Genomic DNA, 21,869 nt, shown 5'->3' with positions numbered 1-21,869 from the left:
AACACGAAGAATTCCACATTCAGCCCTGGTCTGACAGCCAACAGTGCTTACACCTGGGACAGGTTTCATTAACCAAGAAATGCACTCACATCTCACCCATGACAAAAATCAGCTACCACAAGTTGGTTTATAAAACAGTCACAGGATTTATTGAGATAAATACAAATAGAAAGTTACATAGATTCTTTATTCTGACAAATGAAAGACACTTCCAGAGTGTCCCCACTTAACTGCACTCTAAACACCGCGGTGTCGTGACACAGCTGCCACATGCTCATCCCACCAGGGCCACGAGTGAGGCTCAAACCTAAGCAACATGACCAACATGCTTTGGATCATTCCCTACAGCATCCCAGCAATATTGCACCAACTACTGTTACTGTCATGTTCCTTAGCTGGAAATGCTGAAAAGTGATATTCTTACTGCTGCTGTGCAAGTGGATGGACTACCTAACTTCGCTCCACCTGGCTTTTTAAATACATATTTTTGCATAATTTAAACACCCCAGCGAACTGCACGTGAACACACTCATTGCATACATTTGTCTAGGACAAGACGTAAAGTGCAGCCTTTAGTCATGCTGAAATCATTTCTAGTTTAAAACTGAACCAAAAGGACAAATTTGCAGAGGGTAAATCTGGGTAACAGACCTGCACATTGTCTACAAAAAACCCACCCCAGAACTATGCTGGCCCCCATTAGAGCATGCAACTGTGGAGTTGTAACAGGAGGTTTTAAACGCTCCACTAAAATCGCCTCGTTCAAAGCCAACCTGAATTTGGGAGCCAGAGAGGTACTAAAATATTGTTAAAAAGCAAAGAACTTTGTTCAGCCTTTTAGTGAACTTTTGTAGCTGGTGGCTTACCCTTTACACACACCTTAGTTAAAAACTCCTACTGACCACTAAACCAAACATGCTGAAACCTATGGAAGTCTGTGTTTTCCAGTGGATTATTGCAAGTCAAGGTAACTATTGAAGGTGATCCGACAAACAGCAGCCCGGGTTGGGTTAGCGTTCAAGGTATTTAATTTATATACAGTATATTTCAAACATACTTACATATACACACACTTTAAAAAATCTGTTCAGTGCTGAGAAATTTAATGAACTGATAATAAAAAACAGAAGTGAAACCTTGTCAGAAAGGCCTTAGAAAATCTGAACTGTTAGAAAATATCAGTATAATGCCAGCATTAGAAAAAGATATTCAAACTAGAAAAAATTAACTTGAGGGGTCATTTTGTTAAGAAATTGCAATCATAAAATGTCTGTACTGAAGAAGCATTTGTTTTAAATTATAAAAAAAAAACTGTAAAAAAATTAAATGTAGAATGTTGCAGAGTTTACACTGTTTGCTGCAATAGCAGTGGTGTATTTCCACCTGCAACTTCCAAAGAGCATTTTGTGATCTTACAAGAAAACAATTTGCTACAAATACTGTACACATTATAATACATGACTGGTTAACTCATACAAAAGTGAGCCTTCCCAAAATACAGAACCCAGCTGAGGAACCTACCCACTGTATTGCCACATCCAACCAAAACAGGTATTTCTGTGAAAGCCTTCCCCCATGTGAACTACTTACTATGGAAGATGAAACAAGGGTGAGTATTTACACAGGTCTGCTGAGGAGAAAGGACTCTGCTCTCAGGAAGAAAGTAACTGTTATTACATGAAACCACTTCTTTAACTTAGTTTTTGAGCAGGACAAAGTTTCAATCCACAATTAAAAAAAGACTATTTTTTTTTTCAGGACACACGTTACTGCAGATTTGGGATCCAAAAGAAGGCAGGGTCCAGGAGGAGTATAAGCTTTCTAATTTTTCTGAGGCTACTCAATTTGACTAACACAATTCTGCTCTTTCTTGCAAGCCCCTGTTCCAACAGACAGGAGACATCCCACTTGACCTTACATGTCTGACTTGGTGTTTGCCCCAGACCTTGCCCTACAACCCACAGAGGTTGCAGAGCAAACTGTGGCACCACCTTTCCCCAGAACATTTCTGCACTGGGGTTTTGCAGAATTTAGAGCTCCTTTGTTTCTTAGGAAAAGCTGTTTGGGGTTTAACCACTGGGCAGGTTAAAAGGTGTTTGTTAAATGAGGTGTGCATGTAGAACAAACAGACTCAAGCCTGTATCTCTCTGTAATACCTTGCACAGCTCCAGCTCCTGTTGCAGCATTGAATCTCTCAACTCAAGTGACCTTTGCTGGGGCAGAATGAGGAATTTTCCGCTTAGGAAATCTCCGGTCTGCCTGCTCCTGGGAAAGGCAGCAGCAACAAAAACTGACCTGTGAACACCTGTAAGGGCAGTCAGAAATGTTGCTATTATGATCTGTTAACAGTGTTAGGGTATAGCTCAGAAGGAACAAACTAATAGAAACCTCACAATATACAAAGAATGTTGAGCTTTCTGTGCTTTGAAAAATATCACACATAAAAATGACCGACCAATACTTCATTCTAGCGGTGTAACTACTTTAAAAAATGAAATTAGTTTTGAACTATTCCCATTGATACAGAATTAAGTTCTTCATAATTTTTTGTTACAATTCAAAACTATTCACATATATACACTTTTTTTTCGAATAAATGCATTAGGTGGAACAGTACAAAGATAATAAAAGTGAGGAAGGAACAGCTTCAGGAAAGCTTGCTATAATCAAATTTTAAGATTTAGCAACCTTTTTGAGCTTATAGCAAACTTGTACTAACGGAAATATTTTGTTAAAAAAATGAAATGTAAATTCCAATTACGTTTAAACACAGTGTGGTGTAGGACTCTACAGACAATACTGAAGTGCAGGTGAGGTCAGAGTTATCACCTCAGTTTATAAAGGGAAAACCAAGAGGAAGGAATTACTCACAGGAATCAAACACACTGCTGTAGATGAAACAAGGTCATGAAATGAAGACTGTAACATTTCTCAACACCCCCTCTCTCCTGCTCAACAACCCACCTTATCTGTCCTCATTACTCACACTAACAGAAACAAGGTGAAAAACCATCCTGCTGTTCAGCCTTCACTGCACAACAACCCCTTAGTTTTGTTTTTCAATGGTGATATTGTCCATGTTATCCTGTTTCAGTTTTATGGTGGCAAAGAAAGACACATCTTGATCTCTGTCAGACTGCAGGGCTAGAATGGTCTCTTCTGCAGCTTCTAGATGAGGATTGCCAACACTTTTAAAATAAGCTGGAATAAGGGGAGAAAAAAAAAATTTTAATCAAATCCAAAGGAATAAACCCTAGAGCATATGTAGTGCAGAAATACAGAGAATGCCAAAACCATCTGGGGCAGCTCATCCAGCTTATAGTCCCCTTACAGAAACTACAGGAAACTAAGGAAGCTGACAGAGAAAGAGAAATATGCTGCTTCTGATTCATCTTATAAGGTACTTAAATACTTCTAAGAATTTTTTTTTGCTGAGACCTAAATAGAAATGTATCAATGAGCAACAGGAAGCTGCTACTGTACAACGCATTCCAAACCCTTCTCCATACTTTATTCTGAAAAAAAGAAGGGAGATTTCTGTGCTTCTTCCTCTCAGCAATCAGAGGGCAGCACACAAATTAGATCGGAGATGCACCAGAATAACCCAGCTCGGCGTTGAGGAGCAAGGCTGGATCCCGAACGCAGAGCTGCGGTTCACGGGGCCGCACTGCCCCCGTGTGGGGCCGCCCGGCACCTGCAGCGCCGGCCAGGGCAGCTCCAGCCCTCTCGGGATGAGCATCCCACGTTCCCACATCCCACGATCCAAAACGGATCCCAAATTTGCATGAGCAAAGCCACTCGAGTACTCTCAGATCTGAATTGAAACCCTAGATCGCAGTGCGTGACTGTTTCACAGCCTTGCACCGACTGAGCTACAAGAGCTGTGCTGCCAGAGGAGAGCCCGAGGTGCTGGATCTTTCCAAGGAAATGAAGGACTGCACCTTTCTCCAGCAATGTCTGCCTGAGAGCCTTGGCGAGCAGGACCCTGACGTTTGGCACAGGATCTGATGCAAGGCTTAGAAGGCTGGGGAGTAAGTGTTCAACAAACTGGTCCACAGGCATGCACTCCTCTTCTACTACAGCCTACAAGACAAACACACAACAGAAAAAGCAAGATTTGTGTTAAAAATACACTATTTGCCACTCCATTTCTTTCCACCTTGTCCTTAATTTGCCCTGTTAAAAAAAGCTCTGAACAAGAACATCCCACCCTGTGTCTCACCATTTCGAATTTCAGCCAAAGATGGGCCAGGAAGAGCAGATTAATTTCTTTCGAGAATGTTTTAGGAAATGCTGCTCTCTTGCCTGTTGCCTGTCATCACCCTTTTCCCTTTTAATGTTCAACCCTTGCCCCTCACTGCTACCCAAGTAAGCATTTTTGGTTTGGATAAGGTGAGGTGGCAATAAAGAGGGAAATATTTCCTGGCACCCAGCACCCATTGGTGGTATGAAGAGCTCTTGTGAACTTTTAGCCTAGCATGGCCAAGGATTAAACAAACCTGTCCCCATTTGGGACTTAACTCTTGGCTTTGCCAGTGGGATACCAGACAGTCCAAGGATCAGCTGTGGCAGCTGGAAGCACAGACCCAGCCAGGGATACAGCCTGGGGTGGGACAGCCAGATGCCAGCCCTGAGACCACACTGACTCTGACCAAACCAAAAATAACCAAAAAAATGGTGAGTCAGATTTCAGTTTTGCCCACATTGCTGCAAAGCCCCAAATGTAATGTACACATAGAAACAGAGAGAGAACATTCCAACCTGACAAATGAAGGCAAAGGCTTGTCTCCCAACCCACTTGGAGCAGTGGCGAAACCGCACTACGAGCTCATTGATGAAATTTAATCCCAGGGCATTGGCACTGTTTGCATAGAACTTCTGTAATATTGCTACAACCTGTGAGCCAAAGGAATGGGAAAAAGAGGGGAACAAAAAGAAGAAATGAAACTTCAGCTTCAGCCCATAGACTTAAAAAGACATTATTTCATTTGAATTCTACAAGGGACACTATTCAATGTAGTCAGCTCTGCTTGTAGGCTTCATAACAAATTAAATCAACTTTGAGGAAAGGTCAGTAGTTGGTTGTTCTGTGTTTTCTTGTGTTTTTTTTTTTTTGGACCCAGAATGGGGGAAGGTTTTCCAAATCACATATACTGGCTTACATTCACTTCAAAGGATTTCTCATTCACATACAACCACAGACAAAAATTTCAGTATCTGTGGCAGTCTGACAACTCAATGTTTTATAAACTTTTCACTTCACTTTTTTCCATATTGATTCCTGTGTTTATCAAAACATCCCTATTCACCCTACTTGTCTGAAAAAACAGTGATTTCAGGTACCCTCTCCAGGAGGATTTTCCTGCTCTCCTGCCAGGAAGTAGACTAAATCCCCTACCAGTTTGAAGGAGATCCACCGAACTTCTGAAACTTTATCGGAGCACAGAGTTAGTGCAATGTGCCTTAAGTAGTCATAGACATCATTGGGATTGTAGAGCTCCAGGATCAGGATCAGCTGCCTGGAACACAAAGGAAACCATTACTGTACCAAGTGCAGCACCAGCCTGCTGCCATTCACCAGCTCCTACAGTGGGGAAGGAGCACCAAAGCACCAGGGTTACTACAGAGCCCTTGAGCAGTTTGTTCTTCTCTTCACTTTTTACAGGTACAGGCTTTAATCCATCAGGGAGGCCCAGAGAAACTGTGATCCAAACTACATGTATCAGCGTATCAACATTATCCAAAAGAATAACCAAAAGCTACAAACATAAGCATGAGAAGCCTTTTCCAGCTTCAAAACAATATCCTGTACATTCTTGCAAAGGAAACACTGAATATTTACCTCAGTGTAGAAATCTGCATTTCAGAAAATAATTCCTATCACAGAACCACACAGAACTCACTCCAGCCACAGAACCAGCAGCCACACAGAGCCCAGGTAGTGGCAGCTCCCCACCAGGGCTCAGGGAGCTGCTGTGTAACTTCTGTACCACTGATTTTGTTGTGCCAAACTACAAAGGGAGAGCAAGGCCTCAACAGCCCAAACACAGCAACAAAATAAACACAAAGGTCAGACTCTATCTGCAAACTATGGCTACAGTGGTGCTGCAAATATCAACAGGGCTTGTAGAAAAAGAACTGTGGGATGTTAATCTACCTTTGTTATATACCCAGTCTTACAGAAGTACCAAAAAAGCCCAACTTGTTTTTTTAAAAATTGGTTTTTCTTTCCTACACATTAAAAAAAAAAATACTTTTTACATGTGTTTCACTAATTTTTGCAAGGGAGTCTTGAACTAATAAATTCTCACTGAATAGTATCTATCAGATTGTCATGTTTCATCAGCTGCAAGTGAACCAGATCTCCATTTTAGTAATATCACTGGCATTTAAGTTTTAGTCACACATTACAGCACAACTTGTGGAAAAAAAAAAAAAAACACAAAAAACCCAAACAACCTCAACTCCCCCCAAACAACCCTAACAGCCAGTGGCTTTCTCCTTGCTAAACTTTTAGCTTCTAATCAAGATGTGCTAACTTCTGAATGTAATTACTTATTTCCAAGTTAGTAATACAGGTTAAAAATCAGAAGTTAACAAAATTACATACTCTGCCAGCTCGTAACGAAACCTCCAGTTCCTGCTGTTATCAGTCACCACAAATTCTTGCAGCTGGTAAAGATACTCTCGCCTTTTGTCTGCATGAAGTAGCTAAAGGAAAAACATTACTGGTATAAAACTGATAAAACTTCAGACTTGCAGTTCTCTGGTGTGTCACTATTCACACCTATGTGCATTTTCCTACTTGAAAGCAAGTGACTAATGACAAGGTGCTCCCTAAAAACTGTGCAGAGTCAGCTGAGTGCCTGGGCACACACAAGTGACATCCAAAGTACAAGAAGTCATCCCTTTAGCAACACCCAAAGCACCATCTCCAGGCATGACAGTGAGTAACCAAAAGCTGAGGATCTGTGTGTATTCCACAGCAGCCCACCAGGATCTGCTCTCTTCTCTCCCAGCCCCAAACACAAATTGCTACCGGGCCAATTTTCCCAGTTTAAAACAGCCAGCAGCATTTACAACCACATTTACAAAGGGTTTTCAGCTTGGTATTTTGTTGGGATATGAGAGAAAAGAGAAGTGAGGCACATTAAAAGAAGGAATAGAGGCACACACAAAAAATGGTAGCATTGCAACAAACTAAACATTGATTAGATACTGAGACATGCACAGCTCATTCAAAAACTCTTCATATAATGGAGTCAAAAAAATTTTATGTTGAGGAATTTGTTACATTTTCCTACCTTCAGAAAGTCATAGAGATGTTTGAGGACACCAATACGCACTTCATCCAAATCTTTCAAGAAGCCATTGAAAATTGGCACCAGATCAGCAGCTGTTAACTGATCACCCAGGATCACAGCCAGCTCGTGGATGGAGAAAGCCAGAGTGCGCCGCACCTTCCACTGCAAACGGGCCAGCAAGGGAACTACATGAGGCACCATGACTACAATAAACAAGCTTTTGAACTACCCCTGTGAGAGGATTGAGAGAGCAGGACAAACAGGGCTAGTAGAAAGTGTTAATTGTATTTATGAAGTCTGATTTAAATCTGGAATTTTATATTTTTAGTGCATGTTTATTCCTCTATATGAAATTATGTGATCTTATAATTACAGTACAGACTGAAGAAAAAAATCTCCTCCTTAAAATTCTGATTTTTTGTAACAAAGCTTTCTTTTCTTACCTGCACATCTGAAGCTAGTGTCTCATAGGTGTCCTTGAGGCAGTGCCAGTTCTGCCTGCCCAGTGTCAGGGCAACCCCAGGCAGGCTGTAGGCACAGTGCTTGGCAATTTCAGTGTCAACAGTCTGGGCCCGAGCAGGGTCAGTCATGGACAGGTACTGGTCCAGTAAAGGCTGAGGGATGATGTCCTACAGACAGACACACTTCAATTTAAGAGCAGAAAGAAAATACAGCTGCTCTGCTACAGTTCTACCAATCAGCCAGCACCAAAACACAAGAGACAAGACACCCCTTGTATGTGTTACTCTCACCAAGGGTACATGACTCCAATGGTTATTTATCCTCTCATTAGGACAGAGCAGGCAGCAAGGAACAGTCATTATGGCTTTATCAACACCTTGCATCAACCAAGCCGAAAATTCCTTCTTTGCTGATGCCAAACAGTAAATCAGTGACAGAACAGGACAGTCAGTGCCTACCTTGGTTGGACAGGTTGCCTCTAAGGCACCAAAAAGGCAACAGAATGTTTCTAATTTTCTCATTTAATCAGGGTAGTCCTTGAATTCTGGAGCATTCCTTCACATTCTGCAACTGATCCATTACAGAAGGTATCACTGTATTAAGGATAAGATGAACTATATCCAGTACTCCACTAAATCCATTAAATACCATTTTAATCACCTGTAATTTTGACTTGTCATCTTCAAATGGTGGATTATTTTCTTGCTCTTTCCTCAAAAAGACACTGGTTCCTCTGTGTTGCTCCTCTGAGTCCTGTAAAAGAAGGTACCAGGTAGTGAAATGAAGGAGACTTGGTGCTGTTTGGGCTATTTCAAAGCATCACAGTGCAGAACAACAGAGCTCAGATTCAGAACAGCCCTGCACAGGCAGAGCCTTGTTCACTGTGTTTATGCAAGTACAGAAAGACAACAGTTGCACACTGAGGCAAACAGACTGCAGCAACAACAAGGGCAGCAGTAGTTAAGATTTACTTCTAAAGAAAAGAATCTAACATCACAAACCCAACATTCACACACATTCTGGATGGTTGCTTTTAAATAGCTTTTATTCTTGAAATTAACTTAAATTATGTTCAACAGAATTTAATCAGGAAAAAAAAACGTACAAGACTACTCCAAACTTTAACTCCTGGGTCATTTGTGTGCAAACAGAAATTATAACCCTTAGTGGCTTTTCTTTTGTTAATTAGAGTAAGCAGAATATGATAGCTGTGGTCTAGTAATGTTCAAAGGCTTTGGATCAAAAGTGGATCAGTTATGCCAGGGACTACACAACCCCACACAGCTCAGACATGGAGCACAACGTGTACTTACTGTGCTTTTCAGCACACTGGTGCTTGACTGGTCACTGATGTCATCCTGGGAGGCAGGGGATGGAAGAGTGTTCCCCTGCACCTGGTTGCAGGCAGCATCTGAAACCGTTGTTTCATCCAAAATCATTTTGTTCTGAGGGTTGTCACCACTTTCTTCCATTTTTTTGGCCTCACAGTCACCAACAGAATCAAACTGAGCAGCTCTGAGAGCAGCAGACAACACTTGGACCTGAGCTGTATAAAGCAAAAGATGGTTATTTAGTCTCCTTTCTTTATTAAAAGGCAGTAAAGTTGTAATTAACTCCTCTGAAAAGGTAAAAGGTAGCCCAGTATGAGCTGCACACAAAGGCGGTATTAGCAAACACTTGCTCTTGGAAAGAAAAGGTGTTTTACTGCACAGCACTTGAGACTTGGTGAAACAAGAAACTGAGCTGACTATGGATGACAAGACGGATTTGGCCCATGAAGCACAGATCCCACTATCAGGCCAATATCCTTTCAATGCTTTTGACAAAGGGCCTGTTTCAGGTGGGTAAGGAGGAAGAACTTGAAATTAGGGCCATTCTCAGTCAGCCAATATTCGATTAATTCAGCTTGTAACAGGCAGCACTATCACTAAACCCACAGTACCTACAACACTCAAAACCTGTTGAAACTGTACTTAACAAGCTGCTTTGTAGTTAGACTAATTTATTTTTCATGCAAACAGAAGCCAGGAACATTTCCCCAGCTGCTCTAGAAATAACTTAGGTCTTATAAAAAATGCTGTTGCATAACCTTCTACTATAATTTACTACTCAAAGTAGGCTCATCACCCAATGAAGACCAAGCTAATTAAAATGCAGCCAACTTTTTAGCAAAGGCCAGAAACCCTGCTCAGAGAAAACACAATTTTACTGTCACAGAGTCTCACCTTGAACATCTGGATCATCTATGTGCTCCTGTAAGCTTTCTAGAACCTTTTTTATTTCACTGCTAGCAACACAGTTATTACATGGCACAGAGCAGGCATCGTTGTGCTTCTCAGCCTTGAACTGCAGCAACTCCAGGTCCTGACTTATGTCGGGCAGAGGAGGGCGCCAGTACAGGAATGTGTTAAACACGTCCTCGGCAGACGGCAGCCCTGAGCTCAGCCCTGGAAAACTGCTCTCCTTCGTGCCTTCAGAGGCACCAGCAGCAGTTTTGTCACCCTGACACAAGCCAGACACATCTTCTCCAGGGCTGGCACAACAATCTGAACTTCCTTCCCATGAATTTTTATTTAGGTCCTCAGAGAGCTTTGTACGAACTTCTGCTGAAGCCTCCTCAGTCGATGATTCCGGTTTGATTTCCATTGGTTGTTCTGAGCTAGAAATAAAGTTATTGAAAGTAAACTTTAAGTACTCTGTAACAAGAGATTTTCAGTGAAATACTTCATAAAAGACAGTAGCAACAACAGAAGCTTTTCTCTAAAGAAAGACAATTTGTTACCACTATGCTTTACTTCACCAGTTTTCCCTTTGCCCTCCTGTGTAGCCAAAGTGAATTTTTCAATAATGTGGTTACATTCAAATGTGTGATCTCACTCTTCAAGACCTTTTCTGGAACTGCATTCTCAAATTGAAATTTTTAGCCTTGATGAGCAACAAAATCCCCTTTGTTTTTAACCCCTTCCACTACATCACACCTTTCCCAGGATTTACCTGGGCAATGCAGCATTTGCACTGGAAGACATCACAGGGATATTGTTGCTCGGCTGACAGGAATTGGAATTCACATCTTGTGCTGGTGGTCGGATACTCAGTGTCCCATCTTCTCGAATGTAAAGACCAGCACTTGAAGGGTTCGCAAAGGTAGAAATAAATGGGCCAAGAGACTGAAAAGCAGCCTGACGGACCTGTGGTGGTGTAAGAGTAACAGTCAGGCTTCATGCAACTCTCACAGAGTTTAAAAATCTAAATTTGGTGCAATTTTCAGTAAGAACCAAGTGGTTCTTAATATAACAGCTTCATTTATATAACCAATTACCAAATAAGCACCACTTAAGCAAAGGGTGATACACCTAAGCATATATCTACAACCATTGTACAGAAATCTTCTGGAAGTTATACATTTGAAGGACATCTGCTTACTTCAACTCATCTATTTAACACAAGCAACCTTTTCTCAGAAGAGTATTTACATTTATAAACTGCTGAGAGAGAGGAAACATAAGAAACTCTCTCATTAGAGATTAGTTTATAGCACATTAAGCTCTGATCTCAGCAAACACACTTCAGAGCACTACTAAACTTGCCCATGACTTGTTTAGGATCTTCCTGGGAGGAGGCTTCCATTCCAGAGGGAGTTACTCACCCATCTGCAGGTGTCACTGATCAGGCTGATGAACAGTGGGGACAGTTTGCTCCTGCGAACTTCTGGGGATGTGGTGTAAGACACTGCCATAAAGCATTCAGCACAAGCCTTCCTCATTCCCCACACACTATCAGAACACAGCTCAAAGAACTTGGGAATCTGCCAAAAAGAAGCCAATCCAAAACTAATTAAAGACTAAACAAAGACTGCAGCAATATCAAAGTATTTGTTTGAAAACTGGAGACAATGACAACTCAGAGAATAAAATAAGTAAAGAACAGAAGAAACAGGGACAGGTTAAATGCATGCACTAATTAAAGGAATTGGAAAAAACCCATCTGTCTCTCACTTACTCCATTAGGAATGTGTGTACAACTATTTACAGTAAAAAAGAATAGAAAGTTATTAATGGCCTATTTTCCCTGAAATCATAATTGCATTGATGATCATCTAGTTCAGGGAAAAATAAAAGTGGTAATTCTGTAATGTGTGTGTATACATAAGTATATGTGTGAATATATATACACACACATATATGCTGTCAGTTACATTGTTAAACGTGTTTTGCAAAGCAAGAACTTTGCATTTCTCTTAATTCCCAGTTTTGCTGCGTAATTGCAACCACAGCTTTAGCCAAATCAATTAAGAAAATGCATGCACACTGATTAATTTGTAGAGAAGACAATAAAGAAACTCATAATTAAACTTTCTGAACTGAGAAATACAGGTCTTGCAAATTGATTTGGTTTTTACATACCAGCAGTCTTTCAGTGGCTTCTTGCCCAACTGCATTACAAATGTCACCAAAATTAGCTGCACAAATCTAAGAAATAAAAAGTCATTAATAATACCGTGTCTCTTTCAAGGGCATTAGTTTGATTATCAACTCCACCATGCATTATTTATCCCATCACACAACCGCACATGTTTTGACTCTTCCAATTTCAGGCCTGTAACTGCATCATGTAATATTAACTCATCCAAACAAAGACTCTTTGGAGCAAGCGTCCATATGCCACATGCCTCTGGGATCAATAGTAATAAAGGTTTCTGCATGAGGAGCATCATCTGCTCCAGTAACCACCAGAAGGGACAATAAGCCCACATGAAAGTTTAAATCACTTCGAGCAGCAGCTGTCAAAGCCAAAGCAGGCCAGAACATGATACCAGGGTCAGGACTTAGGTGTACTGACAGCACTACCCTGGCTCAAGGTGGCTTAAGTGCTTTGCTGAAGCAAAGTTTAATCAAGGTCTCAAGTTCGTGCCATTTACAGGCCATTACAGAAGCTCTAATTAAGGCAAAAGGGACATCCCCTCAGGCTGGAAAAAGATGTTGGCAAAATCTGAAATAATTTAAGATAGAGCTGTGTTAATACACGTTTTAGTCACTCTCTGTGCTTATTTAGAAGGCAATAAAAGCAGCTCAAATTCCAGCAAGTGCAGCTTATGTTGCAGACCAAGCTGAAGCTTGGCATGACCCTTAAGTCTTAACAAGTATTTTAATACTTCTTATGCTACAAGTTTCCTTTTGTATTCAAACATGAATTAAACTAAGTCCTACACTTTGGGGATTTCTCCTTTCAATAATAACAGATTTCTTTTTAAAGAAATGATGTCTCAAATGTCTATTACTTTTGAATTTTGAAATAAGATGCTAGAAATTATAAGAGTTGTTACCATCCCATAACCAAGCACAGCAGCTTACAAAAAAACATTGTGCAAAACTATTAAATATGCAAAACCAGTTTAACTACTGGACCCAACCTACTGGCCAAAGTCTATTATCTGTTTCTTTACTGCACCACAGAAACTAGAACCCTGTCAATAAATCAAAACTTCTCTTCCAGATGCTTTGAAAGTCCATCAGCTAGAGTTATGACTAAATTATGCAGGAAGGCATTTGAACAGCAGTGTACAAATTCATTTGCAGGGGGTTTAGGGTTGAACACACACCAACCTTTCGGACTTGAAACAATTTCCCATCACTGCACAGTTCACAGAAACGAGGAAGCAGCATGTGCTCAACTGTTGTTCTGCTCAACATAGAAGCCATTTTACAGATTATCTGAAAATCAGGAAAGGAATATGTGTAAGGAGAAGAAAATTATAAAGCTTTTAAGCACAGCCAAATATTCCTCCTAAAAATTACCTCAGAGAGCAAGACCGTGATTACAATCAAACAGATGAAACTGCTACAAATTATTTGTATTTCCATACACCTTGTGCTGTTTTATGTAAAGCACAAACACAGCTTTACTTTAAATCATTCTATGCCAGAACATAACATTTCTGCATTTAATCCCTTGTCTTTTTTTATCTGGTTAAATAGATTTTTACTAATAGATTTGTTTTCAAGGTGTTTGCAATGTGGCAAACACTGGCATTTTGTATGGAGAAGACAATAGTTCCATTGCACTAAGGATCTTATAAAAACCACACTCTTTAAGCATATTAGAAATATCCCAAGCTTCAGGATGAAAGTATGACATTGGTCTTTAACAGCTCAAGTACTTAAAAACATGCACAGTCCCAGCTCTGTAGGCTCGGATACCACAATAAAATAGAAGTTTGTCATACAGCAGGAGACAAAAAAAGGGAGTGCAGGAAAGTAATGATGCCCAGGAATTTTAGGAGTTAACAGTGTATAATTAAAGGAAGTCAGTAACACACTCATTAATTGAGCTTTCTCTGAGGAACCATCAATTTCCAGTACCAGCACAAACCATGCTTCTGCTGTGCAAATCGTGTGTTTTGGGTTGGGTGTTTCCTTTCAGCTCCCACTTTCTGGGAGAAGTTGCTATAATTCTTGTATTTGCAAGGGGCTCTCATGCACCAGGGGTTTAATGCTTACACAAACATCATCAGATTACAGTCCTCATCTTTCTGTTTTTATTTTTCAAAAAATATTGAAGCATTCTACCTTCACAAAAAATAAGCTTTATTTTTTTATAGGAATAAATGCTTACCTTTGTAATAGAATGCTAAATAACAACTAAGGAAAAGACCATTCAAGGACTTTCCTACAAATTTTCAAACTCCTAAAAGGCAGCTGGTGCTCAGATGTCATCCTGGAAAATTGCCTAAGCAATTCCCAACTCCCAAACAAGGAAGAGGAAAATCTAGCTGGTAAAATATTTTACAGGTCAAGTGTCAGATATCCATGCTGAAATGTAATTACACACCAGCACTTTTCTGTGGAGTCAACTGATTTCTTGAAAGTCAGCAGGCAATGTTTTTTTCAAAACACTTCAGAACAGAGATCAGGTCATATTTCTACAACATTACTGTGAAACCTGGTAAAGCAAATGTAAAGAACACTCTGGGGAATGTAACAATCCTAACAAGAATTTTAAAAAAGGCTGCCAAGGACCAATTGTATTTTAAAGCTATTCAGCTACTATTTTGACATAATATAGGATCCTGAAGCATAAAGATGGTCTCTTTTAAAATCTGGTGTTTTCAAAAATTCAGAATAAAAATTAAAGACTTGTTTTGTTAAAGTAAAAATCCAACTATCTTACTGAATAAACACAAAAAGTTTGATGGCTTACTTTATTTAATGTCAGTTCTATTCCTGGACCTCATCTTAATCACCACTATAAATTAATGTTATCAACTTACATTGACAGCTTCCACCTTGTACTCATCATCACTGTCAGGAGCAGAGAGGTCCAGCAGAATTGGACACACCTTATTTTCAATGTCACTCTGAGCCACAAGATCTTGTTCCAGCAGTATCAGCAGTGCTTCCTGGCCTGCCTTTCTGACCTATAAACAAACACACAAAACCAGTTTGTCACTATAAAAACACTTACAGATATAAGAACCACAAAACCCTCTTTCCTTTGAATGGACACCCAGGTACAAGCTTAAAAAAACAAACCCAGGAAAAAAGGTCTTAGTTTTATTATCATAAGGAATTAGCAACAAATACTAAAGTTTAATGCAATCATTAGATGACATTTCATCACATTTTCAAAATAAGACAAAAGATGAAGTAGAAGACAAGGTTTTCAAGTCATGACTCCTGTAACAGATTCTGTCCATGTGCTGTCAGGCAAATCCTGAAGTCTCCATTATCTGCTAAGGGAAGTATTAAAACCAAAACCCAAAAATACAAAAACAAAACAAAAATCAGATATCCCTAGAGGAATGTGCTGAAACCAATAAATACAGAGCACTACATAAAAGCCAGATATCAACTAACATGGAATTTCCTTGTATCTCTTCCTCATTCCTTAATTTTACTGAACCACACAGAATTGTCCAAGGATTCAACTCCTGTTGTCTGTATTTCCTACCTGATTGTTAACATCTGTGAGGTACCTCACTACTATGGGCATAAGGTATTCAAAAAATGCTGTTGGGAATTTTGGTCGACTTTCTTGCAGAAAGATGGCAATAGGAGGTATCTGCTCCATCAGCTCTGTGCGAACAGTTGGCTCTGGAAATAAAAGTCAGATTACATTAGTAAATATGAAATGAAGATAGGTAACTTAAGACAAAAAAGTGGCATTTTTCTTTATGTTTTCACAACAAAGGAAAATTAAAATAACCAAAACATAGAAATAGCATCACTGAGATTGCCTGTTCTTAAAGGAAAGCTGAATAAAACAGAATAGCCTTACATACATCATCACAGTTCAGAGACTTGGGATTAGTTCCCAGATCAATCCAATAAAATGAGATCACAAGCTGGAAAATCCAGTCACCATGAACGCATGCACAAGAACTATTGAAATACACAACTGCTCTGGGCCACTTACACCAGATACAATAAATCAAATGTAACAGATCTCTTGAAAAATGTTGCTTCAGGCCCTATACTAAGAATAGGCCTTTCATTTAACATTTACCATACAAAATATTTCAAAAACAAGAGATAAAAATGAATCTGTTTCCATTGACAGATCTTCCTGCTGGATGATTCAACTTCCTTAGTTCATTCATTGCCTTCTCAAAATCGGAAGTCAGCATTTCCGATGTTGCAATTTATGTAAAATAACTTACACAAATTAAAAAACAAACAAAAGCAAACTTTCAAACCTGCATCTTCAGAGAGCCTGACCACTATTTCCATTACAGTCAGAAAGTCTTCTTCATTGTTACTGAAATCTCGAAAGACGTCCAGAAGACCCCTGGCAATAATTTGCCTGTGGAGTGAACACAATAATTGCCTTAATCCAGTGACACTTAGATGGGATGCAAGGGGAACTTATCAAATGTAAATGGCACCATAAAACAGATCAAGCTGTTCTCTGAACATTCCACATACCAACAAAATAAAGTAGGAATAGAGAGATCTTATTTGATAACCAAGACCGAAAATCTCTTTTCATGGAAGTGTTTTACAAGTTATTCAGGTAGAAATAACATCAGGCATGTATTTGGGAGAATAATGAAAGACACAGCAACATCTTAACATGCACAGTGCACTCAGACTCAGGTACCACCAACTGTGCCTGTTGTGCCCTTACCTGTTAAATACATTATCACTGAAGGCATATTTCTCTAGACGAGCCAGTGGAGTTAAGTTATCCTGTCCAGGAATATCCAAGAATGCTGTTATCCTCATGCTATCACAGTCTGGTCCATAATCTTCAAAGCCAACTTGAAAGACATGAAAAGCAACCAAAAGAAAAAAAAAATCCAAGAGTCAGCAAGAGATGTTACAATGTAAATACAACAAATCAGTAACTATTTCTTTAAAAGAAAAGTAACTGCACATCACTGGAAACAGATTACAAAACCGTCTTAAATTGTATCTAATGAAGTTGAGTACAACACTTGCATACAGACTTGTAAATTCAAGCTTTAAAATTTAACTTGACTGTCAAAATCCTTGGCTTTAAACACAACTTACTTTGCCCTTTCAGTGGAGGATCCACATGCATTGAGTTAAGAGGGCTCAGCTGACACAATTGCACATCACAAACCGACCCACACATTCAAAAGAAAAGTCCGTCCCATTAGAAGAAACTGTAATTTTAACAATCATAGCAAATTTTAAGCTGTATTGCTTTAAACCAGCAAATTCTTATATCTGTTCCAAAAGTTCCTGAGGTACATTTTTCTCACCGTAGTTACTGGGTCCCACATACCTAAATCAAACAGACTTTTGGAACAAACTTCAACTGCACGGTACTTGTGAACATGCTGGGTGCTCCCTGCGGCACCCATCAACTATGGACTTTTTTCTGTGTGAGCCCACTCTTCTCAATCTTTTTTGTATTTGCAGCTTCAGATTTTTACTCAAATATTACTACAGCAACTGCTACAATTTGCCTTACCAAGTCTGACAGTCAACATCACAGACCACAGGCAGGAGGTATGACTGTGAAAAGGAAAGGGAATGGGAGAACTTTGTTGTCAAACCTATTTTAATCCTTCACCCCTACAACCATGTGAAATAATGTGCCCGCAATGCAAATCTTTCACATAAATGCCCTTACTGGATACAGAACTCCACAGAAGGAGTTGCACTGGAGTAATTAATATTGCTGCTCTGGGTTTACAACTGTCCCAAGCACTCCTAGAGCCAGGCACATTTCTTTCACACAAATAGAGCAACTGGGATCACACTTAAGTAAATGCAACATCTGCCAACACAGCTTCTCACATGCATCAAGTATCTTACAACAAAGCAGCACATGTGCTGACAGTGACAACCACTGAAGACAAGAAGCCACTTCTTTGGTCTAAACTCCATTAATACCCATTATAAATCACTTTATATGTTAAACCCTCTGTTCCAAGCCTCAGTTTTCTTCCAACATTTCCTATGTAAAATTCTGCTTTCCAATTATTCAGCAAAAGTCAGAAAACTCTCAGAAATGCAGCTCAGTAAAAGAGGAAATCATCTGGACATACTTGGAGAAAAATGCTATATCTGGGTCTTCAGGGGAAAAAAAGCAGATTGGTTTAAGGTCTCCAAGGAACCCTAGGTGAGTTAAAATACTACAGAAGTTCCAAATTCTGCTTTTCTCACAGACAACGCACTCAACAAGTTCAATAGACTTCAAACAAACAGAACTGTGGGATTAGATTAAATGTTGACATTTCAAATGTGCACACAGATACTACAAGTGAACCCGCAGCCACACAATAGGAAACAGATGCTAATTATTCCCAGCGTTTTAGAATGATGACATATTGCACTGACACCCTTATATCCTCTCCACTGGTCATTATTATTTCTCATGCCTGCTGCTTACAGAAGGGTCTGTCAGGTTCAAAACCTTTTTCTGCACAAGTGTAAACAATTTCCAGAGCCCGGGTCTGTCTGGGATAAATCTGCTCCAGGACTTCCCCCAGTCAAAGCATCTGAAGAGGGAACATCCAGATTTGCTGCTTCAGAAGAAACTTGCTGTGTCCCTGACAGCGCAGGGGAAGTTGCACAATGTCTGTAGGATTGCAGATTTCCCTTCTGAGGTTGCAACAAACACTGGCCATCCTTATGTCTGTGCAATTATAGTATATATATTTGAAATTTCACACAGACCAGACACTTAGTAGCTGATTTTTGAGGTCACCTGTTACACAGACTGATTAGAATCAATATACTTGTAATTAGCTTTACCTAGTTCCCACCTGTTCCCAATTAGACTCGCTAACAATTAAAGCTATTAGTTCACTTCAAACAGTTCAGAATTCCTACCAATTCAAACAACGATGAAATAAATCCCAGCTGTAACTTTGACTACAATACCACACCTGGGACTAATTTTGTAAACATGATGTACACGTTTAATTTTGCTGCATGGAGTAGCTCCATTATTCATTTAAAGTACTTAAGCACACACACCAGTGCTTCCAAGAGCAGAAAGAAAACAGAGCACCACTACTTATGATCAGGACTGAGAGTTAAATACCTGAAATTTTTTCCATACACTCTCACTACACATAAGTAAGTAATAATCACAGCAGAATCCATTTTGTCTTCTCTCAAGAATTTGGTCTTCTTTTTCTATAAAATAGGACACCACGGGTACTCACATGTTCCAGAATACACAAAGTACTATAAAGTAAATCCCAAATACTGAACTAGTATCTCTTATCTAATGTTCCTTCATAGGTACATCTATTATTCAGTATTTTTTCCCCTAACTAGATCAAGCAAGTGAGCTTGAAATCCGTTCACCTATAAACAGAAATAAATGTGACAGTATTCACAGCTGAACTTGAGTTCAGTGCCTAAAAGCTGCTCAGAGGTGTGAGAAACTCAGGGTCACAGGACCTAGTGGAGCAATTCAATGTCATCACCCAGCGTCACTATTCAGATTTCACAGCACAAACCAGTAAATAACAGCACCCAGCACAACGGTTTAATCAGCACCAGAAGGTCATTTTTCCTCCTGTTTGTAGAAGGAAAAACAAATTATTTAAATACTTTCTTATTAATTACACAAAGGGCATAAATAAGCTAATTCTTTCTTCCAGATGACCCATTATCTTATGAAAAACAAGTTTTAAGTTGCACTTGAATTTCGCTAGATTTTACTACAGCTTTTTCCCACATTCAGAATAAGTCCCTAGACTTCCTGTTTCAACACAATTCAGTGTGCATGACATTACTTCAACAATTTACTTCAGCAAGTAAGAATCCAGTTCCAGTGATTTATTTCACTGAGGCTTTCCTAAAACACATCCTGAGCCTTTTGCTAGCCTAGTCTCTGGACAACAGTATCTTAGTCATGGGACACCTGAACTCTGCTACAACAGAGAGCTTTTGATGCCATAATTCTAAAGGTGATGCCAAATTAATTAACATAATCAAAGAATATTTTTAAATCACATCATTCGATTTTCTTAAAACTCTAAAAGGTACATTTATTTACACGCTCATCCTGGAATGGATAACTTCTTTTATGAATTACCACTTATGGCACAACTGCCTTTATCTGGAAATTTTTAGTCACTCATGTTTTGCCTTACGAGGATCAAGCTTCTTAATCAACTTAGCAGACAAATCTGTTACAGTCTAAACAGAACAGCCAAGGAGTGAACACTAACAGACAACAAACACTTCCAGGGAAGGTCCAAGGCCAAAACCCATAAGAAAACTACTTTGAAGTTTGCATTTATGTCTGCTTCTCGCACTTTACACACTGCTACCTACTAGGGAAAAGCAGAAACCTCAAAGACTGAGGGCAACAACCAACAGAATTCCACAGAGCCAGCTCCTCCCACAGAGGCAACCTCCCTGCACATCTTCCAAACAAAACACTTTAGATCCCAGTTGTATTCCAACATTTCCCCTGGTGTTCCTGAAGACCACCTTTCTCCTAAATCAGCTTTCTCACGCTCAGCTGGGAAGGTGGGTGGGATGGGTCCACCTGTTTCACATTTCCAAGCAGTATCAAACAATAAAAGTCTTGTGAGAAATACAAGTAACATCTTTCGTTTTTAATAGAAAAGTCAATCCAGCATCCAACGTGTCAAGGAAGCCGCCCCACAGAGCGAGCTGCTTTCCAAGGCAGCAGAAGTTCGTATCACTGTCAGTCAAAGCTTTATCTCCTGAAGTCACAGCGCTTACCAGGCTGGTTCACGTCTGACAGGTGCCCAGCTCTTCTGGAACACAGCCCTGGACTACACCGGCGTGTGATGGAGCCGTTCCCTGCTCTGAGACCGGCGCACGGTACTCAGCCCAAACCCACCGGTTAGTGCGATCCAACCGGAGCACACACGGAGATGATCCCTTCATCCCGCAGTGCACTCGCAGCACATCCCCGGGATGCAAGAGCAGCGGAAAACGCGTCCTCACAGCCTCTACAGCTTTAGAAAGTCTCAGCGCAGCTGAGCAATCCCTGGGCTAAGCATTCTAATGCCCACCGACAACAGGAGCGGGGCTGATCCCCTCATCCCCCTGTGCGCTTTGCCCAGGCTCGGGCGCTGCCGGAGCTGCTGTTTACACCGAGCCCAGCCTCACTGGAACCAAGCGGGGATGGTCCCAACACCCCGGGACCCTTCACCTGCCAGAACTGCCTCAAAATCCTCCCCTCGCCCTCACCGGGGTGAAAATGCGGAGAGGAAAAGTGGGCGACAGGAGGACCCCGGGGTGGGAGCGCGGGCCTGAACAGGGAGCGGAAAAATAAAAAACAGTTACTCACAATCATCTAAGTCATCCTGCAAATCCACAAAATACAAAGGGATCCCTACAAACAAAAAACAGAAGAGAGATACCAAGGGGTTGGTTTCGGAGGGACGGTGGCAGCCCCGGCTGAGCCGCCCGCCCGCCGGCCCCACTTACCGGCCATCTTGGAATGGACATGGGCGAGGAGGAGCCGCGGGAGGGCACAGGGAGGAGCCGCGGGTGCTTCCTGTCGCCGGGTCAGCCCCGAAACGCCACCGGGTGAAGGAGCAGCGGCTGCCGGGGCTCGAGTGGCCCCTCAGCACCCGAGGGGGACAACAGCGAGCGGGGGGCGCGGGCGGGGACTCCGGCGGCCGCCCAAGATGGC

The 21,869-nt window shown here is 40.7% G+C and overlaps 1 protein-coding gene across 5 annotated transcripts; it reads right to left on the bottom strand.

Moving 5' to 3' along the window:
• Nucleotides 1–122: 122 nt before the first annotated feature.
• On the bottom strand, nt 123–21,804 carry LOC137484277 (serine/threonine-protein phosphatase 4 regulatory subunit 1-like). 5 transcript variants are annotated; one of them, XM_068207999.1, is made up of 21 exons: nt 21,662–21,754; nt 21,522–21,566; nt 17,703–17,746; nt 16,890–17,022; nt 16,459–16,565; nt 15,714–15,856; nt 15,034–15,180; nt 13,370–13,477; nt 12,170–12,235; nt 11,413–11,571; nt 10,761–10,954; nt 9,992–10,425; nt 9,080–9,312; nt 8,427–8,519; nt 7,748–7,933; nt 7,305–7,466; nt 6,611–6,711; nt 5,399–5,519; nt 4,762–4,896; nt 3,942–4,083; nt 123–3,201 (listed from the first exon to the last, which is right to left on the bottom strand). In XM_068207999.1, exons 3-21 carry the CDS (start codon nt 17,719–17,721, stop codon nt 3,047–3,049), a joined length of 2,838 nt encoding a protein of 945 aa, XP_068064100.1. In that variant the 5' UTR covers nt 17,722–17,746; nt 21,522–21,566; nt 21,662–21,754; the 3' UTR covers nt 123–3,046. The 5 variants fall into 5 exon arrangements, with proteins under 5 accessions (XP_068064100.1, XP_068064099.1, XP_068064103.1 ...); XM_068207998.1 differs by lacking the exon at nt 17,703–17,746 and having other exon boundaries at nt 21,662–21,750; XM_068208002.1 differs by lacking the exon at nt 17,703–17,746 and having other exon boundaries at nt 8,427–8,512; nt 9,226–9,312; nt 21,662–21,750.
• Nucleotides 21,805–21,869: the final 65 nt, after the last annotated feature.

This window comes from Anomalospiza imberbis, chromosome 17 (assembly GCF_031753505.1).
Source record: "Anomalospiza imberbis isolate Cuckoo-Finch-1a 21T00152 chromosome 17, ASM3175350v1, whole genome shotgun sequence".
NCBI lineage: Eukaryota > Metazoa > Chordata > Aves > Passeriformes > Viduidae > Anomalospiza > Anomalospiza imberbis.
This window is presented reverse-complemented; position numbering and strand designations above follow the sequence as displayed.